The following is a 23,343-nucleotide window of genomic DNA, read 5'->3' as shown; positions in this document are numbered from 1 at the left end:
CTACTCTAACTACTGAAGTACTGGGTGAGCAAATTGGTGTAACTAATGAAATGATTTTTGAGCTATGATAAGGAATTGAAATTGCCTAGATATAGTAAGGCCTTGCTGAGTTTAATTCTGGTGGCTGCCAAAAAAGCAAGTACTAGAAAATGGAAATGAAAGTCTAAGCCAACTAGTTGTCAATATAGTAACAGACATAAAACAACTGGAAGTGGGATATTTAGAAAAGGATAGGAGCAAACTACATAGAAAAAATGGAAATTATTGGAACAAGACATACAGAATAATGTTTTGGAGGAGGAGTGAGGTTTAAGGGAAGGAAGGAATTGAATGAGCTTTGTAATGCTTGGCTGACAATGAATGGAGAGATTATAAGTTACATATATTGTTTGCAATTGAAAATATGTCAGTATAATGTGTTTCTGTTTATATAAGTGCATGATTGGTTATATCATTAGTGATAATTTAATAAATATGTTTCTTGTTAAAAAAAAAAAAACATCACTACCTAATGCTTAAAAATTGCAGTAACAAAGACAAATCTGCCAGAATTAAGATGAAGTAACATAAAATTGCTTTACATTCAATTCAAAGATATATAAGGCATTCAAAATGTACCTTTTGTAAAGCACACAGAGTTTTTATCATAAATTCCATTTTCAAGCAGTGAAATAAAAGTAAACTGGAATATTTTTATATGGACAAAGTTTTGAAACAGACAAAAATGAAGTTAATGTATTATTTTTATTCTTTGCAGTATTGTACAAACTCAATGAGATTTTTTTTTGCTTGACACAAATATAAAGGAGTTAGGGAAGAGTGAGGATATTCACTTCCTACTTGCTGTTTGATCCTTTCACGGGAGCATTCCATAAATGGATGAATCAGACTGAAGAAAAAGAATAGTGTGTCTGCCAATGGATGGACAGTGAAGAAGCAGGGGAGGTATCTAATAATGGTCAGTGAAGGAAATCTCTTCCAGAAAGTTGCAGCTGTTTCACTCTGATCTGCAACCTTTGGTTGCCAATAGTGGACTATTCACTATTTATAATAGTCAATGTTTTGTGATCTGTATCCTGCTTATAGAGTACCTCTTTAAATACTATGTTGCAAGTAGGATAACTCTGCTTCATAGAGAAGATATCGAAGAGAATTACCATTTTTTTAATGGATGTAATGGAAAAGCCTGCCAAACTGAGTGTTTGATAGTCAGTGTACGGCCATATAGATGACTGGGAGCTTCAATGAGTTAGAGATAAAAATAAGTGATTCAAGATCAAGTTAGCTGTGGGTAAATTAGGTAAAAAGCAATTTGCTTTACATTGTCAGTATTTTCTTTGTTAGACATGACAGTATTTTTTTACATCAAACAAGCAGAGTTAAACTGCTTAAAGCATTTAAGATGATTATACCTGTTACACAGTGCTTAGAATTTTTAACAGATATTCCAGTTTTCAAAGGAAAAGAATGACATTAAAGACTTTTACATATAGTTCTTCAGGTACTGAAATTAAGAAAATTCTAGTTCTCAAAAGAAAGGAGTGGCACTGAAGTATTTTACATATATCTTACTTGTACTTGATTAAAACAAGGGGAACAGGCTTGATTAAAAGATTAGGGTGTCAGTACTCTATGCTACTCTGCAAAAGAAGTACACAAACATGTCCACTGATTGTTGGTAGGAGATGAGGAAGGGGGGTGTTATCCAGTGTACTATGACCTTGAGTAGGTTGGAGGAACTTCAAGTAGGTATGCTACATTCTGATGCACTGTGTGTGCATGTGCCAGGATTTCCCTTAGCCATTGATAATCGCTGCAGTAGGTTGTTAGCTTTTTAGACACAAAAAGCTGGTGAGATTCATGAAATCTGCAATCATTGCATAGCACAGACTGAATTATATGATAAGCTTCTGCAACATCATACATCAGTGACTGGCTATAGGAAAAATACATTATTAATTCTCCCTGCTGGCATTGCTGTCACCTTTGATAAATATCCCAAGTGGCCATACTAAATAGAAAATCTAATGAGGCTTGAATGCAGTGGGGCTGAAGTGATATATCCCCTCCCTGCAAAGTATAGTGATACTAACTGTTTAGGACCTATCATCACCCATACTCCAAGACAGCATAGTTGTTACTGTATGTCTTGGCTTTCATACCTGTATAAGTTTGTTTAAGAGTATTATCAAGTCGTACTACCTTCCAAATCTCCCTGTCTCTATCTATCTATCTATCTATCTATCTATCTATCTATCTATCTATCTATCTATCTATCTATCTATCTGTCTATCCATCTATTAATTGTACAAGGCACCTCATTGTCATTTCTCAGTTATATACTAGTGCTGATTTTCTCAGGGCACCCCACTTTCTCTTCTTGGTTATCAAATTAATGCTCACTGTACAGGGCTACCTCCTTCTAACTGTCATAATCTACATCTTGATGCCAGTTCTCCATTAGTGTCACTGGACCTAGATACACCATGTTGTGAAGTGGTGTGGGACAGTAATCCATATGTGTTTTGCATTATGTTACATATCACCAGCTTGCTGTGATGTATATACATTATATAAGCTACACAGGCCAGTCTGCACAATACAGCTGCAGGAAGGGTATTGCATAACAGAATCATAGGATTGTAGCACTTTTAAGGCAGAATCTGTCATGAACCATTTATGCCTTGTCAATACCTAACCACATAGGGGACCTCCTACTCCCTGAGAGGGCAAAACAGGTCATGTCTGGGGTGAATTTATGGCTGCCCATCCAATCAACAAGGTTTTTCTTCCTATGTAAAGGTAGTTTATTCCAGAGATGGGGTAAACATTGGGTATTAAATCTAGCTGTCCAGCATGTCCTTATTTGTCTACAAAGATTTAAAACCATACTTCAAGTGTTTGTGGAGCTCTTTGTTTTAGGGAGGTGTAAGACATCTGTCTAGAGGTTGGGTCCTTCATGGCATGAAATACAAGGCATGAATTGCCATACAAATGTGTATAGCAGATAGTGTATTGGGGTTGGGGATTGACATTAATGATTAAGGTGTTCACCTCACAGACACAGGGCACAGAGTTTGATTCGCAACTTTGAAAGGAAATTGGCTAGGGTTAAAATGGCCTGCAAGGATAGTTAGCCTAGTACTTACCTATGATCCTATTAAGGAAAAATAAGTATGTGGATAGAGCTTCAAGCCTGTTATGGTAGTTAAGGGTCTTTAGACCGGTAATCTTTTTAGTTGGGAATGTGTGGGACCTTCCTAGCTGTGTACTATATTTGGATAGATATATGCAAAAATGGTCTTTCTATTCTATAACTGTCCTGATTAAGGCTGAGTATAGAGGGTAACAGCTTCTTCTGACCCAGATGAGATGCCCTTAGGTATTAGCTGGCCTAGATAAAGGATTTCCTGACTACTGATGCTACATAATGGTACAAAGAGAGGAAGCTGTCCATGAAGATACCTATATCTTTGATGACCAGTGCCAAAGCTGGTTCATCTAGCACCAGTTGCTAGTCCTTGAAATACTGCCTCACCCATTGCTCTTCAAAGAAAGAGCAAAAAAAAAAAAGACTTGGCTTATAGCAAAAAGCAAATTGGTGAATGGGCTTCTACAGCAGCCAATTAACATGCCTTCCCAGCTCTTTGAGCCAGTCCATGACCCCCTCACCTTTTTGTCTGAAAGACTTCAACAAACTGTAGAAAGCCAATTGCTGCTTTTGTACCAATCAGCTTCCTACAGATTCTTCACACACACACAAGAAAAGGAATGCTAATCTGTGACATTTTGGTACATACAAAGCAATACTTTCAATCATGCCATCTAACACTTTGCACCAGGGGTGGTTTCCCCCTTCACCCCACCCATGCTGTTCTACTGCATCAGTCTGGTGCAGTGTTATAGATGTCTTGTTTAAAGTATACCTATCAGCATACTTTACTTTTAAACCATAGTTTCAATCTTCCTTGTTCATGGTTGTCAGCATTGTTTTAGTTTTAAACAGTATTTTTTCATATTGTGTAGAACAGGAAGGGTTAACTATTGTTGCTGATGTCATCACAGCATGTCAGCTGACAGGCTCAAGCACTTCCTGGTATTTTATTTAACTGAAACTTGTACCTTGAATGTTTGCATCTGAAGAAGTTTGATTTTATTAAATGAAAAGTGCTTTATGCACTTTAAAACTATTGGTTGCTTTCTGAAGCCATTTTTTTTTCTTTTAGTAGTTTATTTTGTGTTTTTTCCCCTTGATTACAGATACTATAAACAGAGAGATTGGGAGAGAGATAGCTAAATGTTACCTTATCCTTGTTCAGAATGCTCACGGTGGAATATGTATGTCTCACAACAGAGGTGCTTATTACTAGGATAGTTCTGTTTGTATGCACATATTTAGTGACAGTGGAATGTTTACAGATTGCAGCATAGTGATTCACTGGTATATGTGAAGATTAGTGTTGTGATAGTGGTTTTCTGCTGAGACTTATTTATCCCAGTTCTAGGAGGCTTGGGGAGTGTTTCTTTTCTTAATGACCTAAGCATATTTTGGTTTAATGTGCTCATACAGTGGTGTGGCTAAGTCTGAGTGGTGCTTGCTAAACATCTGGTTAGATGAAAGGACAGTCTCTAGATTTTTGATATGCTTTCACCTTTTACAAATAATATCATATAGATCTAGCAGTAGTTCACAGAAGGTGAGCATTAAGCAGTTCCTACACTGCTTATGAATACCAAGAGACTGGTAATGGAGGGGAGAAAAAAATTGAACTTTCATACTGGCCAGTTGGGTCAAACTCTGTGGAGAGGAATAGTGTATGGAATAAAATGTAATGCAGGAACAGCATGTGTCACATGAACAAAACCTAGTAACGGGATAAAGTGTCACCAATTTATAAATTAATTAGCAATTGCAAAAGAGTTTAAGAACAAAAAGCAATAAGTAACCAAGCCAGCAGTAGAAACAGTCACAAGTATTGACGTAGCATGTAGAGGCCTTTCCCATAATCCTAAGCACAGATCAAAAATCTACAGAACAGAGTAAAAGGAGAGATGCTGTTAGTTCCCAGAATGAATGGATACATAATACATCCATACGTACTTAAATAAGAAAGCAGTTCATGGAAAATAACCACTTTCCACACATTTACAGACAGCCTGTTTTCATGCTTCATTCATACCCAGTGCCCCCCAACACACATACAGCCTAATTTATCTTAGTGATGACTGCTAATACTGCAGCTGTATGTTTAATGCCATAAACACAACCATGAAATATTTTTTTCAGCAAAATAACTGTGACATGTCATTTGTCTGTCTACCAATTATTGAATTTTATCTGGTACAATAACCCTTAACTCTTACAATATCACAGTCAAAGGAGGCAACAGAACACAGCAGTAAAATTCATGAACTGAATCCCAGAACAAACAGTAAGCGCTTTCCCAACAGCAGCTGCTTCATCAGACAAATAAAGATCCAAACTGTAGTACTTTTAAACAGCAAAGCAGCCAATTAGCATGCAAAAACAATTAGGAATTAACAAGAGCCCTTAAAGCCACACCAAAAAATGCAGCTCAAAGCTCATTGTATAAACACAAAAACATTTCATTCATAAAAACATGTAAAGCATTTCATTCAACAGCCAAAAAAAATGCAGCTCAGAACTCATTATATAAACATGAAAACATTTCATACATAAAAGCATATAAAACATTTCATTCTTAAAAAACATTATAAAAATACTGAACATAATTAATATCTATTTGGCTAAGGGCCTATTTATTAAAACTGGTTTAATAGAAAATTTATCATTGAGGCCTTTCCCCATATTAGCTTTCATTCTAATAATCCAGTTCAATTCTTTGCTTTCTACCTTAGTTCTATGTGGGCTCCCCCTTATACCCACATTGACTGTTTCAACAACCATAAACTTAAAATTGTGCTGAGCACCTAGTAACATGATGCGCTTAGATAAAGCATTAGTCTCAGCTCTCCTGGAGATATCATATTGATGCTCCCTCATCCTGTCTCGTAGCCTGCGTGTTGTCATCCCAATGTAGAAACAGTAACAAATCGTGCAGTAGGCTAAATAAACTAGATTCACTGTGTTACAATTAGCTCTGGTTCTGATAAACATCTTTTTATGCACATCTGGATGTTCAGATGCAGCACTACTGTCAATCAAATGACAGTATTTACATGCCCGACAAGGAAATGTACCAATATTAAGCTGTGTATCAGTATTGGAGTTAAACTTTGGATAACATAGCAATTTCTTAAGTGATCTCTTATTCTCATACATATAGCTCAGGGATTCTCCTACTATTGATTCCACTCTCTCATTAGATCTAAGTATATCTCAGTGATTAGCATAGATGTCATTCAACAATCTAATGTTGCTGGCATAAGTAATTGGTACTCTCAGTTTACAGTTGGTCACTTTCTGTTTGCAAAACTGAATGGGCGAAGAGAAATATGGCTTACCCTCCAGAGTTCTAGATGTATATGCTCGAGCTGTAACCGAGCTAATTTCTTTCTTATTATAACCCCTCTCAAGGAATCGCTGTTCCATATGTTTCAATTCACAAGAGAAGGTGGAGTCACCTGCTGTCAATCTGGATGTTCTTAACATCTGTGCTGTCACAACATTATTAAAAATGTGCCCAGGATGATTACTCTGTCTGTGGACAAATGTATTCCTATGGCAAATTTTCCTATAGATTTCAGAAGTAAAAGTGCCATCAAGTCCTCTGGTAATCCTAACATCAAGAAAATCCATGCTTACAGTAGAGCTACTGGCCATCAAACGTCAAAAGAAAGTCAGTACTACTGTTGAGTTGACCAGTGTATTGAGACAGCTCATCACCAATACCCTCCCACAGGAGGAAAATATCATCAACAAATCTCCTGTAAAAAACAACCTGTCCAGGCTTGAGCTGAGGTATGATATGCATTTCCTCCCATTTTGCCATAACGAGGTTGGCATAGCTATTGGCACAAGAGGTGCCAAAAAATGTGTTTAAAAATACCTTCTTCAAACATAAAAATGTTATTATCAAGAATAGGTTCCATAAGCATACACAGTAAATCTATCTTATGGATCTCATAAGTGCCATCTTGCTTTAGATAGTCTCCCAACATCTCTATCCCTGTGTTATTGGGTATGCATGTAAAAAGGGATTTCACATCTAATGCTATCATAATGCAACCAGCAACAGGTGGTTTAACTTGTATGTGAGCAAATAAGTCCCTAAGGAACTGTTCAGTATCCTTTAAAATATAACAGTTCTTAGCTAAGTTTGGTTTCAAATGTTGTTCAACATAGATGGGAAAGGGGTTCAGTGCACCATCCCCTTCCAGCTACTATTGGTCTCATAGGGGGTTTACTGGCATGCTTATGTATTTTAGGGAGGCCCTGTATAGTAGGCAAAGTTGGTTCTTGTATAATAAAATAATTAAAAAGATCAAGATTAACATGCCCAAGTTGCAGACATTCAAACAATTCATTATACATTCCTCTAATAGACTGTTCAACCTGTTGCATTGTAAATGGAATATAAATGAATGGATAATTGAGCATGGTATACATTGCATCCTTGTAAAATGTATAATCCATAACTACAAGACATCCACCTTTGTCTGCTGGTCTAAAGCTCAAGGTAGAATCCTGACACAATTGTTCTAGAGATAACCTCTCATTAACTGACATGTTAACGATTGTTCTAGAGCTGACCTCTCATTAACTGACATGGTACAACAAGTCTTTGTATTGCTGTTATTTTCATACAAGGCATAAATGCCCCTAATGCCTGCAGCTCAGAACTCCGCTTTATCTAAGCACATCATGTTACTAGGTGCTCAGCACAATTTTAAGTTTATGGTTGTTGAAACACTCAATGTGGGTATAAGGGGGGGGCCCACATAGAACTAAGGTAGAAAGCAAAGAATTGAACTGGATTATTACAATGAAAGCTAATATGGGGAAAGGCCTCAATGATAAAGTTTCTATTAAACCAGTTTTAATAAATAGGCCCTTAGCCAGATAGATATTAATTATGTTCAGTATTTTTATAATGTTTTTATGAATGAAATGTTCTATATGCTTTTATGTATGAAATGTTTTCATGTTTATATAATGAATTCTGAGCTGCATATTTTGGCTGTTGAATGAAATGCTTTACATGTTTTTATGAATTAAATGTTTTTGTGTTTATACAATGAGCTTTGAGCTGCATTTTTTGGTGTGGCTTTAAGGGCTCTTGTTAATTCCTAATTGTTTTTGCACGCTAATTGGCTGCTTTGCTGTTTAAAAGTACTACAGTTTGGATCTTTATTTGTCTGATGAAGCAGCTGCTGCTGCTGCGAAAGCACTTACTGTTTGTTCAAGGATTAAATTCTGGAATTTTACTGCTGTGTTCTGTTGCCTCCTTTGACTGTGATATTGTATGATTTATTTTTTGGAGGACTGGTTTACCTATACCACAGTCTTTGTTCTTTGAAACCTTAACTCTTCTTGGGGTGCAGGATAATTTACAGAACAATGAACAGTGACTCACTTTATTGCATAAACTTCCCAAATTTGGACCCGTCAGCACTTCAATGAGCTTAAGTTTATTAAGTTGCTAAATGCACAATTTGCCCATTGATAAGAAAAGGTTTTGCTAAATGCACATTTCCCATTTATAAGAGTTTTATAACCTTTTGGATAGTGTATTTGTAATGTACAATATGAAAGTTAGTTTCATTCAGTGGTTAAAGTCAGAGATTTATGCAGGGTTATCTCCGTGATCAGTGTAGTTTTCTGGTTCAGTACTTATTAAAAGGGTGGAAAAATATTGTACTTATTGCATTTATTGCTTGGGTAGCCTTGGTGGAAGGTGCAGTTATTCTTTTTTCCCCTTTTTCAAATTACTAGTCTCATTGGGACCTGCTCAATTGTTTATTAGCCTTCATCCAGTCATTCCTTTTTTTCTGCTGGGTGCAAAGGCCAGGCTTTACTGGGTTAGGAGAGATCCCTATGGTTCATTTGCTGCTCTCTGGAGAGCTTCATCTGCCTATTCATTCTTCTTATATTGAGAGGCAGGTGGTAGGAAGCAGAGTAGTCACAGATCCCAGCAGAGTGACCTCCCCTACCTTGTCTAGCAATCCCACAGCAAGGTCATTCATTTCCACATGGTGTTGCCTCCTTGACAACTGTGTGTTTCACAGACACTGTGTGCATGGTAGTATCATGCAGACAGATGGAACTCCTAGTGCTGTCTGAAAGTGTCACAGAAGCAGTGAACCAGAGCCCCCCCACCCTTCAAATGGGCAAGCCCATACCTCTCTACATCTTAACATAGGAAATCTGGACAAAACCTTAAATAATGGAGGGGACAAAGGCCCAAAAAATAGGGACAGTCTGGGTTTAGTGTAACTAATAAACAATGACTTCATTGTTTTTAATTTCTTAGACTTTATAAATCTTTTTATACAACCTATAGTTCTATAACTATCATTAACTAATTGGTTGACTTAATTAGAAAAACTCATAGTTGAATTTACCCATATACCCAAGTCCTTAAATGAGTCTATAGTTTCAATCACTGTGTGCTGTATTAAATATTCACCTTTCAATTTATGTCTCCCAAATCTCATATGCTTAGTTTTTCATGCATTTATCAGCATATTATTCGCCTGTGCAAATGGTTAATTTAGTCAAGTTATTTTGCTGACATGCCTTACCTGTTACACGTAATCAATCAGTTTATCCAATTTCAGATCATTTGCATGTAGACTGTAGAACACCTCCGATGAAAAAGTTAGGTCTGAAAGATACAATCTAAACAAGTAAGGGCCTAGGACAGAGCCCTGTATGACACTCTGACTGTAACCAAGGATTTCACCTGTCCAGTTGCTGTGTGATACTTGCCATGTCCTATTTGTAAGCCATGCAGCTATCCATCTTATCAAGAGTACGTAAATACCTAGTTGTATTAATTTATTGATCAGTGTTTTATGAATGTCCCTGTCAAATGCTGAAGTTAAATCTATATACATTACATCACACCACAATTTTCATTCATAGCTGATATTATATTGTTATAGAACATCATGTTACAGGTGGTAATAAAACTGTTTTCAACATATGCATGTTGATATATGGTTTCAAGTCCCAACCTATCCAGTTCTGAAAATAACTTATCCAATATTACATTCTCCATTATTTTTCCACAACACGAAAGTAGACTTAAGGGTCTATATGACTCTGGGTTTGTCTAATCTCCTTTCCCTTAAAGACAGGCTTAATAAGCACATGTCTCCAATCTTGAGGACTCTCCCCATATTTATATGACCTAGTGAATAATAGATATAATGGTACTGTAAGTTCTTGCTGAAGTGTTCTCAGGTCATTGTTACTAATTCCATCTCCTCCCTGTGCTTTGTTTGGATCCAGTTTGTGCAGTTCTTTATCAATATAATCTATTCCAGTATCTGGAGTTAACTGGATGTCATTCGGACAACATATCACCCCTTTTGTGGAGTCAAACTGTTTTGCATAAGATTTTGTAAATATATCTATAATCATTTGTGTCTGAGAATAAATTTTAGAATCTGCACACAGTTTATCAGTTTGTGTCTCTTTACTCCTTCCACATCTTATGTATCTATAAAAAGGTTTTCTATTATGCTCAATATCTTTATATAAATTTTCTATACATTTTTCTTGATCTTGTCTTACACTATGCTTAATCTGTTTGTCCAGCTTGATTATTTCAATTTTCAAAGTTGTAGTTCGACCTCTCTTCCATTCTTATATTTTTGTCTCTTACCTTAAACAGATATCTTGTTCTTATGGAAATATATCCTCCTGATGTTGTATGCCTAGATCCTGATGTTAAACATTTTTTTTTTACTTTTTGCACCCAAACAATTTCTCTTTCAAAACTGTCCACATTCCTTCTGCAGTCATTCCACTGAACACCTCACTCTAGTTAGGTTTGCATAGTGACTGTTTTGCTTCCATATAATCTGTAATTAACTTTCTGTTCATTAGCTTAGGTTTCAGTTTGGTAGAATTATCTAGCAACAAATTAACCTTTATAACCCCATGATCACTGCAGATCAATGGTGATAAAACTTGATTTGAAGTTACAGTAATTTCTTTGGGAACACAAACAATGTCTAGTATGTTCCGTCCCCTGGTAGTTTTTTTTTTACAATCTGAAGCAATTGTTGTTCCTGAATATACGCTGTGAATATTTTCCTTACTAACATTGTTGAATCAATATTATTCCAGTCTGTTTCATGTAAATTTAAGCCCCCAGCTAATAGTATTCTTCCTTCCTGTGTTCCATACATGAAATATATGAATTCCTCTAGGTTATCTGCACTTGACTTTGGCTGTCTATACACACCAACACCTATTATATGTTCCAGGGTTGTCTTTATTGTCACAGTTACACTGTCTATAGTATTGGTATTATCACTGAATATATAATAATCACAGGTCTCATAGCAATTTTTAATCTCTATCATAACACCTCCATCTGATTTTTTGTTAGAATGTCTGTTACAGTAAAAACATTTATACCCTGACAGAACTGGTTTCCAGTCATTGCTCTTTAACCATGTTTTACAAACAATAACAACATCAATCTTTTCTGAACGTAGCAAATTTTCCAGAAAAAAAAAACTTTATTATTAATGCTCCTAGCATTAACAACTATCAGAGATGCATCAAATTTTGCTATCTGTGAACTGTGAAATTTTTGACCTGACAAAAATCCTGCCTAGTGTTTGTCAAATACTGCAAAATATCTGCTGCATAAATTCTCTTTCCTGATCTTGACAAATGCACACCAGCCTCAACACATGTGTGCCCAAAACTAGGCTTGGATGCTCTACACATTTCCATTTTTTAAAACAGGGCATTTTTTCCATGTAGGTACTTACCCAAAAAATCTTTTCATTCACAGGAACCCGACTATCATTTCTATAGGTGACTTGTGAAAAATACGTGCTAATACCAGTATAAGCTATACAATCGAAGAGGGCTTTCAGTTCCTTACTAACAGTCAGAGAATCCTTGCGGGTGATATCATTTCTACCAACATGAATAAAAACAGATCCATACATCCTTACATTAAGGCCTTCCAAGGCTTGTCGCACATATTTTATTTTTGCTCCTGGTAAGCATAATACTATTCGATGTTCATTATCATTTCTGCAAATATAAGTATCAGTTCCTCTAATAACTGAATCTCCAATTGCAAGAATATCTTTGCTGGCTGGCTCTGAAGACTCTAATACAGTAATATCTGCTCTATTAATTGTTAGGAAGGATAGATCTTCATCACTATTAGTGTTATTGTTCCCACTGTTTTCATTGTGTATTAAATTCTCATCCAGCTGGTTTTGTAAATCCATAGCTTGAGCCATGTAGTCAACATCTGTCTTTCTCTTCTTTTTTCTTACAGTAATGTTCTTCAAGCCTTTCCTGTTCACTTTTGATTTATTCCTTTTCAACTGTCCCTTGCCTCTTTTTTCTACCTTCTCCACTGGAAAAAATATGCCTTTTTCTGTAGACTGAAGGTTTTCTGATATAAAAATATAATCATTCCCTGTAACCTGTGTGTTACGTAACAAAACAGTATCCTTTTTACTATGTATTCTCTTTCCTTTACAGTCATTAATCTGTTTCTTTTTCTTCCGTGTTATTTGTGAACTTCTTCCTTTCTTTCTTTTTTTGTTTCCTTCTAAATAAACTGGATCCTCAGATTGCTGAATGCTTGCATCCAGGATTCCAAGGTTGTCAGGGGCATCGTCTTGTTTCATAGGGGTTGAATGATCTTTGCAGAAAATAGATGCATCATTTCTTAAATGTGTTCTATTTGTTCTATGCCTAACATTATTTATTTCATCAGTCCCGTCATTAATATATGATACAACAGTTCTCCAAGCCATGACAATTGCACAACTGCAATCATCGTCAAGTCTAGATTTACTTCTAACAATGGTAAGCAAATCATCCAACTTTTGATACGAGGAACACAAATCACCAGTGTTATCAGCTGTTACCTTTAAATATGCATAGTGTTTGTTACACTGTATAATATATTTTTACTTTAGCAAATCATTAATTGCATACTCATTTAAGGAATTCATATTCAGCTTCAAAGGAATAAAATATTATAAAAGAAAAGAATAATCAAAATCAGTTACCACAGAATTCAAAGAGAACTTGAATCAATTTCCTGACGAGCCTGGACTGTAAGGCCGGGTCTATATCAGAACATCGAAGTATTAAAACTTTGAATGTTCTGATATCGAACACTATTCAGCGAACGCTAAGAATAGCGAAGCTGCAGAACGGCAAATTCTTTCCTTGGGAAAGAATTCTGTTGGCCGTTTCTGTGGCTTCGCAATTCTTAGTGCTGCGGTGGAAAGTTACGGGATGGGTTCAGGTAAGTGTGCGATTGTTTGTACATTAGGGTTAGGGGCAGGTTAAGTGAGTTAGGGTTAGGGCGTGGGTTAGGCGTGTGTGTGATAGTGAAAGACTTTAGGGTTAGGAGCGGTTTAAGTGAGTTAGGGTTAGGGCGCAGGTTATATGAGTGTGCGATAGTGACGAACCTTAGGGTTAGGGTTTGGGTTAAGGTAAGTGGGTAGATAGTAGTGTATGTTTAGTTTAGTGTAGCATTAGATGTAGGAATTTAAGTGTATGTGTGTGGTTGCTGTTTGTTTGATGTGCTTGTGTTGTGTGTATGTGTTTCAGAGCAGCAAATTTTTTCCTTGGGAAAAAATTCACTGTTCTGAATGTTCGATATTTTCATGTTTAGATGTTTTGGGGCCGATGAAATAGTGTTCGCTATTTTCATCTTTCGATAATGTGATATAAATGCGTAAGGCCATGGAACGTATCATCATGGAACTCATAAACAAAGACATTGGTAACCTCCAAACTCTGGACCCCACCCAGTTCAGGTTTGTGAAATGCAGATCATGCCTCCTGAACCTGATTGACTTCTTTGAGGCAGTCAGCAAAGCTGTAGATGAGGGTAAGGTGGTTCACAAAGCCTATCTAGACCTCACCAAGGCTTTCAACACCATCCCCCATTCTGGAATTATAGCTAAACTCACTAAACTAGGTATAAATCCCTATGTCACAAGATGGGTTGCCAATTGGTTTACTGACAGAACCCACACTATAAAAGTTACAGACTCCAAATCTGACTTCAAACCAGTGACAAGTGGAGTACCACAGGGTTCAGTCCTGGGACCTCTCCTGTTTGGTATCTACTTCTCTGAAGTACAGGCTAACACAGAAGGCCTTTGGATAATGAAGGTTGCAGATGACTGCAAACTAGGAGCCATAGTTGAGTCTCCAAATGATGTGGACATCCTACAGAAGGGCCTCACTGAGACAGATGCTTGGTGTCAGAGCCATGGCCTCAAGCTCAATGCCAAAAAGTGCATTGTCATCCCCTTTGGTAAAAACTCTGTACCCATGAACTACCACATAGGAGGCAGTCTACTTAATGCCGAATGTGTGATAAAAGACCTGGGGACCCAGGTGGACAGTAGTCTCTCCTTTGATAATCACATCGCCACAGTAGTCAGGAAATCCTTCTACATGGCACACCTCATCACAAAAGGGTTTAGATCTAGGAAAAAAGAAGTCATTGTTCCCCTCTACTCGACACTAATTAGACCCATTATAGTGTACAATGCCCATTTTGGAATGTACCTCACAAGACATCTGCAGCAGCTGGAAAGGCTACAGAAGTACCTCACAAAGAGGATTACTGGCCTCAAACAGATGCCCTACACTGACCTTCTCAAATAACTCCAGCTTTACTCTGTAGTATATTGCCTACTCCGAGATGATCTCTGCCTAACATATAAAGCTATGTAAAACCCAGAACTGTTGGACATGCTACACCTAAAGAAATCTCAATCCCTCCAACTACACGCTCTAGGGACCTAAACTTTGTCACCACAATAAACAGGACATGGTGGAGGGATAGATTCCTGTCCCGGAGACTTCTCATACTCTGGAACAAGCTACCCATTTATGTCAAGTAAAGTTCCTCATTAGCACTCTTCAAGAAAAATCTTCATAAGTGGATGGGAAATAGGAAATACATCCCGGGGATCACTTCTGTGGCTCTGCTCGACAGGGGCACAGGAAAATAACTTTCTTGGGTGGCGTAAGCCAGGGAACCTTGTTGACTAGGCTTACTTAGGCCCTTGGGCCAATAGCCTAGTACCTACCTATGAACCCATGAACCTATGGCAAAAATCACATCAGCAATATACAATTAAATAATAAAGTACAGTAAAGTTGTTCTGACCATACAAGTTCTACAAGCCAGACAATAGTTGTGATTCCTTTAAGTTGTGCATGGAAACCAAGATAGGATTGTTTAGACATGCTCAGGATTTTCATCTCTGCAGTCTGTGTAAGTTTATAGCTGTCTAGGCCCCTTGGGTGGCTAGATCTTGCTTGTCTAAAACCTATGCCTTTCTAACAACCAACAGTGAAATTAAAGGTAAAACAACAAAATATGATTCAAAGTAAATCTTGTTAACAAGCAGTCCCTTCCTACCCAGAAACAGTGAAAAACAGTGATAACAAATACAATATACATTCAAATAAAACTTCTCTTACCAGTCAACTCCACAGTAAATCACAAACCAAGATAGGATAGTTTAGACATGCTCATGTTCATATAATGAAACTGCTTCTGTATTACTTTGAACCATATCACTTGGTCAAAACAACTGCCAAGAATACTACAAGAAGGCTGCTTATGTGCCAGTTTTAATCAATATTGCTATACTTTATTTCACAGATTTGGAGTGCTTGATTTACTGCGGAGTATGTATGTGACCTTCTGTAAAGTGACATCCATGAAAAGAGAAATATACCCACCTCTAAATAGCCTATAATGCAGTATTTCTGGGGTTCATTCAGTCCACAGGTAGAAGTTGCTGATAGCTGACTGCTGCGACCTATTAGCAGATCTCCAAGGGAATGATAACAGGCTTCATGTTCACACATCTCATCACCTTTGTTTAGCTTAACTGAAACAAAATGGAGATGCATATGAAAACTGTCCTGACCTTCAGTATGCAACTTTTTTTTGCAGCTAATCAATACTAACCATAGAGCCTTTCTTTAAAAAATGAACACTCTGTTAAGCTTATTTTTTTAACAGTCAGAGAATAACTTGGATATGGAAGAATGCTTCTTGATTTTAAAGGTGGAAATATGTCATGGTCAGAATTGTTGGTCTTTTCATTACAGATTGCAGATAAATCACAACAGCCTTTGGCTCTCTGCAGCCAAATGACTAGCATACTGTACTGTTTGTCTTTCGGCTTTTCCCGGTTAGGGGTCGCCACAGCGGAACTCCGGTCTGCTAATGATTGGCAGTAGAGTTTTACGTGCTGGCTTGCCGGGCCTAACACACAACCTTCAACAAAGGAACGCTCATTCACGCATGGCGCCACACAGAAGACGCTCTAACTGAGAATCGAACGGGCGACGTACTGTACTGTACTGGTGCATATTGCAAAGGAGCACTTCTGGATCCAGTATCTTCCTTTCCCTCAGCAGACCACTAGCATATAATCAGGTGCTCCCACCAAGACAAAAATGAAGATTTTAGAGGTCATGGGCTTCATTTTTACACAACTTATGTCTGCAGCACATATCATCTACTTATTTTTCTATAAAAAATGTTACAGAAAATAGTTTCTCTCTATTAGACTATAAATTTAAGCAATATTTATTTAGCCACAAAATATGTAACAGAAAAAAGTAAGTGGTGGCAGATATCAAACTTTGTTCTAGTATACACAGAAAATACATATTTAAAATATATTACAGCACTGATTTTCTTCTGACAGCGTTTAATCTTACCAGACATAATATGAAAAGTATCTTTGGTCAAGTTACAGCTTTTTGGCTGTACTTCACATAACTAGATGTGTAATTGTTCTCCTCTTTGAATTTAAAACTGCACATATCATCAGGCTCTCTCATTTAAGAACAGGTAAGTAACTTAAGGCACTCTGTAAAATAGACCTTGGAACATGTTTCATCAGCTCAGTGAGAGCTCTCAGTAAGCATATGTACTATGGTGTGCAGTGCACTAGCTCTGCATAATATCCTTGATAATGTTAAGGTGTTTCTGGCTATTTTATCTACAATCCTCTGCTATACAATGATTTAATTTTTTTGAATGTGTAGACTGAAGGCTATAGCTTAGCTAATCAATTAACCAGAGCTACTCTACATTTGTCATCTTTTGCCAGATGTCCAATTCGAACTGGTGATATCCAAGCCATACAAAGCTAAAAACAAGAAAATAACTTAATCTTGTGATTTTACTGCACTTTCTGAACTGTTTTTATCAAACTGTTGCATTATTTCTGTTTTTGCTGCCTGTAACTGCATAATTCTCTGCACTTTTTTTTTCTTTTTGTTGTACTGTTAGCCAAGATAGCATAGACTAGATCCAGATCTGCTGAATCTAGCCTGTTATTGATAAACTTGAGCACTAAACCAGTCATCATATTAAAAAACACTCCCCGACACCCTTGTGGCAGAAGAGTGTGGATTCAGCCTTGTCTGAGCTGGGGATTGCTAGAGGAAAGTTCATTGTGTACTTTCCTATGGGTAGATTAGCTCAAAAGTGTTTAATTTCATTTCTATTTAAGCCTCACACTTGTGTGGGTTTGTGCTCAGTTAACTGGAGCCAGAGGTCCAGAATGAACTGCTGATATACAAACCATCCAAGGCTAAAACAAGTATATAAGTATAGCTTGTAATTTTCCTCAAGTTTCTGAATTGTTTTTATCAAACTTTTGCATTATTTCTGTTTTTGCTACCTGTGACTGCATAATTCTCTACACTTATTTTTTGTTTTTTTTGTTTTACTGTACTGTAACCCTAAATAGCATATACTAGATTCAGGTCGTAGATTTATAGGTTCTAAGGTGTTTACTAGGCTAATGAGCACAAGGGCCATTTTAAGCTTAGCCATGCATCCCAAATCTCTGACAAGTTCAAATACCCTTAATAAGTGTAAGCAGGGGCTTGGTAGATGAACCATTTACAAGCAGGGCCCTGGAAGATGAACCATTTACAGGTTGCCTGAGTCCATTAGACACATAGGTGCCAAACAAAGGATGAATTTCCTTTTCCCCATCCAATTGTCCAAGTTGCATTTGAATTGGGTTAGGGAGGAACTCTGCATCATATGGATGGGGAGCCTGTTTCATAGATGGGGTAGTCTCTGGGATACATACCTCTATCTCCAGCAGGTCCTATTTATATCACAGGCAAGGTTTAAATTGTTAGAATGGGAAATTTTGGTAATGTTTGTTTTGTTTTGTGGATATGCAGGAGATCCATCAGAGTGGGGTCTGACAATGCCCTGTATGCCAGGCATAGATCTCCCCTCAAAATCCTGTAGGAGACAGCATATAGGGATAGGGCCTTGAGGCGGTCTGCATAGGACATTTTACTTACTCCTTGTATTCTTTTATTGAGGAACCTTTGAGGATGTTCCAATTATTGGATATGCCTGGTTAGGTACATACCAAAGGGGGCTCTGACAGCAGTTGTTTGTCTGTGTCAGCCCCTCCTGGAGAACATTTGTGTCAGTGTAGAATTCAATGACAGCTCCTAATTTGCAATCATCTGAAAATGTAGTCAGCCAGAGACCATTGGCATTTGCCTTGACTTCAGAGGAGTAAATGCCAAAAAGGAGTGGTCCAAGGACTGATCCCTGAGGGTTCTCCACTTGTGACTGGCCGATTTGTAGAGGTGGACTCCCCAGTTCTAACTTCCTGGGTGCTGTGTTTGAACCAGTTGGCTATCTACCAGGTAACATACAAGTTTGTACCTAAACTCTTGAGTTTATCAACAATGCCCAAGTGGGGTATTGAGTCAAATGCCTTGACCAGGTCAAGGTAGGCAGTGTGAACATTTTGGCCTCATCTACTACTTTGTTTGCCTTCTCAAAGAAGTCCACCAGGTTCAGTAGGTAATGATCTGCCCGTGACAAAACTAAATTGGGTTGGGTCCAGTGTCTGAAGGTTTACTATATCACTATTGATTATTTCCATAATAATTCTTTCCATGGCTGTACATATAAGACTAGCGAGACTTATGGGTCTGTAGTTATCAGGGTTATTAAATGGCCCACCTTTGGGCAGAGGGATGACTGTTTCTGTTCTCCATTCATGAGGCACAAAGCCTGTTTGGAGGCTGCATTTAAATAGTAATTCCAGAGGCCCTGATAGGTCATGTTTCATGCTATTTAGAAGGTATCCTGGGATTTTGTTTGGGTCCATTGATGTTGTGTTCTTGGCCTTAGAGAGTGCATTAAGGACCTGTTCCCTAGTGATATCAGGGGGAGTTATACTTGATGGTATTTCCTGAGGGATGGTTGAATGGGAGAGAGTGGTAAAGTTGGATCGAATTTATTGGCCAGTAGGTTTGCTATATCTTCTGGCTCAGTATACGTGGCTTCATTTACAATGAGCTCTGTACACAATTGCATATTGTCTTTGAGGATGCAGACATAGCCAAAGAATGCCTTGTGGTTGTCCTTGGCCTGGGAGGCCAAATTTACCTCAAATTTGGCTTTGGCAAACTTTATTTGTCCTCTGAGTTCTTTGCTTAGTTTGATGAGAGTGCTTGTATCCTGCTGGGTGCTGCACATCCTAATTTTTGGCATGACTTTCTTCCTCCTGTTATACAGCCTATTGATTTTGTGATTCCAGCAGGGTGGCTTGTTTTTTGAGTTAGTTCTGTACTTCTTCCTGGTGGGTACAGCTGCCTCTATGCAGCTGTTAATATGCTTGTACAGGGTTTCTCTGAGCAGTTCTGCATAGGCAGCAGTGTTCTGAAAGTTTATGGGGGACTTGAAATTTTGCCAGGTTATCACTTAATAGCAGGAGGTTAGCCTTAGAGTAGTTCCTGAGTACTCCAGGTTTAGCTGCAAGTCCCGGTTTTATTTTTGATACACTAAACTAGCCTCTTACCTTAAGAAAGGCTCCCCTGCACCCTTGTGACAGATGAGTGTGCATCCAACCTTGTTTGAGCTGGGGACTGTGGGAGGAAGGTTCATTGTGTGATTTCCTATTGATAGACTTGCTTAAAATTGTTTAATTTCATCTGTATATAAGCCTCATATTTGTGTGTTGCTGCGCACCATCAGCGGGAGTGTGTGGTGTCTGTATAGATGCAAATGCCTTGAAACACTATTTTTATGTAGACATCTGTTAGTGAAACCCTCCCAACCTTCCCTGCTGCACTATGGGCAACTCCATTGCACACTGACCACAGTGTTGCCACACCTATCATCCAAAGCCTTCAACTGAACAAAATCATATAGTCCTACCGCATAAACTGGTCAAACTAGCCCACTCCCTTCCTTAATAGCAGATATGGTAAAAACCTGCTATAACGGATAAGCAGTTTCCCATAATTTCTCTGGGTAGCCTGATTGACATGGGAATACTAAGACAATGTAGAAATTACCTCATGTATACTGACAACCACTTACTCCTACAACAAACAAATACCTTATGTGAGAAATGTAAGTACACTATGAAACTGGAATCACTTCTCTCACATAACAACAAACTGGATACCGAACAGGCTATCAGTGCACACTCTTGATCTCTGACACAAATAAAGACATGACACATAGACCCACATACAATGAGGTACTCACTAGAAGTCTACCAAATGATCAGAGACATTCCAAATGTAAACAGCATGCACACACTGCTATGCAAATAGAAACCACTATGCATAATAACACATACAACAGTGTCTCAGAAAATAAGCCCCTAAAGCAAAACCCCTCTAAACTTAGTGTTTTTGTCATAGGTGACTCCACAGTGAAACACACAGATGTCACCCTCACCAGGCTGGACAAGGAGAACGTCATAGTCAGCTGCCTATTGGGTGCCAGGATCCATCAAATCACACATGGACTCAAGTCACTCAACAACAAGTACTGTTATGACTCTGTCATAGACCATGTTGGGGTGAATGACTTGAGATGTACCTCTCTGAACTATATGAAGGAGACATGACTGAACTCTCAGATTATGTTTCCCAGGGAGGTATGACCCTAGCCTTAAGCAGTATTCTACCTTCACCCAGAATGATGCCCCAGTATAAATAAAAAATGATCAACTTCAACAATTAGCTCACCTTCTGGTGTCAGCCCAGGGTGATCCAGTATCTGTTGACACGCCACACTGCTTTACCAGAGATGGTCTGAACCTGTCTCTTCTATGCTTTAAGATACTGGCTAAGGTGATTGCCTCCTCCATAGTGCCTTTTTTAGACAATGTCAAAACAACAAAATTTCCAGTGTAACAAAATCCACTCAAGGCAAACCCAAGGTTCTGCTGCTTAATGCTAGGAGTCTAAACATGAAACTGCACTCTCTGGAAGCACTCTTCACCTTGGAAGATGCTGACATCTGTGCAGTCTCTGAGACATGGTTCAAGGCAATTGAGACCACCCCAGCCATACAAGACTACAACGTCTTCCACACGTTCAGACCTCAAAATGAGTGTGAAAGAACCAGAGGAGGTGTATCCATCTTCATTAAGCCAATTACACCTTAAGACTGGACAAACAATATGACTGTCTCAAACTACTCTATGGCCAATTAACTATAAGCAAAATAGCCTATCACATCATTGCTAGCTATAGGTTTCCCACCAAGGACCAAGAAAAACACACTGCCTACCTGGCTTACTGGAATCACTCCCCAAACAGCCTAACACCTTAGTCCTGGGTGATTTCAACTATCCTTCCATCAACTGGGTGACACCCATGAGCACAAACACACTCACCCTTAGGTTCCTGGACTTTGTCAATTCAAATGCTTTGGAACAGATAGTCTGCACCCCCACAAGGGGCTCAAATGTCCTTGACATAGTACTTACCAACATGGTAAATCACTGCACTCCCCTCATGTGACGCCTTCCCTGGTAAGGGTGTATCTCAACAAGCTGTTTTGTTCAAAGTAACTATTGGACCTGACACCTCCACAAGAGCTAAAAAAACTCAAAAACATTTCCAAAGCAAATTACACACTACTAAGTGACGGTGTAAACAGTTTTATAGCCCCCACATTCACAGACAACAATGACTCCTATGCAGAGGTGTACTCAGATGTCCTGTATAAACACTTTAACAACTGCATAGGCTTGGCTGTACCTGACTGGATCAAAACCAAGTCCTCCCAAAAAAAAACAAGCCACCCTGGTGGATCTCAAGTATAAACAGGTTATCTAACAAGAGGAAGAAACTGATGTCTAGGAATAAGAGGTAACTGACTCAGCAAAGGAAGAATTCCCTCATCTGCTTGAACAAGCAAATTAGAAATCTTGTAAAATCCTCTAACGCTAACTACAAAGCTAAATTAGCATCCCTAGCTAAGAATAATCATAAAGCCTTCTTTAACTAAGCCTAAAATCTGAAAGGGAATGCCCAGCTATAAGTTTAATCAGTCTCATCTACAAAGCCATGGATAGAATCATCATGGGCTTTACCAACAAAGAGATAAGTAACCTTCAAACTCCAGATCCAACCCAATTTTCTTTGTTGAGTAGATCATGCTTACTAAACATAGAAGACTTCTTTGAGAAAGTCACCAAAGCCCTAGATGAATGTAGGACAGTGCATATCGGCTATCTTGACCTAGACAAAGCTTTTGACACAAGCCCCCCCACTTGGGCATCATTGAGAAACTCTCCCAGCTGGGGATCAACCTTTACATCACTAGATGGGCAGCTAATTGGCTCACAGACAGAACACATACTGTCAAAGTTGGTGATGCCACCTCTACCGGTAGACCCATCACAAGTGGCATACCACAAGGATCTGTGCTGGGCCCTTTACTGTTTAGAATCTATTTCTTGGTCCAGGCTAATGCAGATGGCCTTTGGCTTACCAAGTTCACTGCTTATATTGCAAATTGGGTGCAATCACTGTTAACATATTACAGGAAGGGCTAACACAGACAAATGATTGCTGCCAAAGCCAAAGTCTAAAACTAAATGCAAAAAATGCATTATTATTCTCTTTGTCAAAGTGGAATTCTCCACTAATTACAGTATTGATAACATCTCCCTAAGGTCAAACCCAGTGGTGTGAGACCTGTGAACACAGGTAGCTAACAATCTGAACTTAACCACCAAGTTTCCACAATGGTAAGGAAAGCCTTCTACATTACACACCTCAGAAGTAAGGGTATCACATCCAGGTATCAGGATGTTATAACTCCACTGTACTCGACTCTCATCAGACCACTA

General features: G+C 38.2%; 1 protein-coding gene across 2 annotated transcripts in view; it reads right to left on the bottom strand.

Moving 5' to 3' along the window:
• Positions 1 to 23,343, bottom strand: part of LAMB4 (laminin subunit beta 4) — a 1,139,974-nt gene that overhangs the window by 960,395 nt on the left and 156,236 nt on the right. For both annotated transcript variants that reach the window (XM_044088495.1, XM_044088496.1), the window contains exon 3: positions 15,917 to 16,068. In XM_044088495.1, the coding sequence (XP_043944430.1) occupies positions 15,917 to 16,068 (152 nt within the window). The remainder of the gene's footprint in view (positions 1 to 15,916; positions 16,069 to 23,343) is intronic.

The sequence above is a fragment of the Protopterus annectens genome, chromosome 11.part0 (assembly GCF_019279795.1).
Source record: "Protopterus annectens isolate FY-2018-M chromosome 11.part0, PAN1.0, whole genome shotgun sequence".
NCBI lineage: Eukaryota > Metazoa > Chordata > Ceratodontiformes > Protopteridae > Protopterus > Protopterus annectens.
The sequence above is the reverse complement of the archived record's forward strand: the minus strand, read 5'-3'. Positions and strand labels throughout refer to the sequence as shown.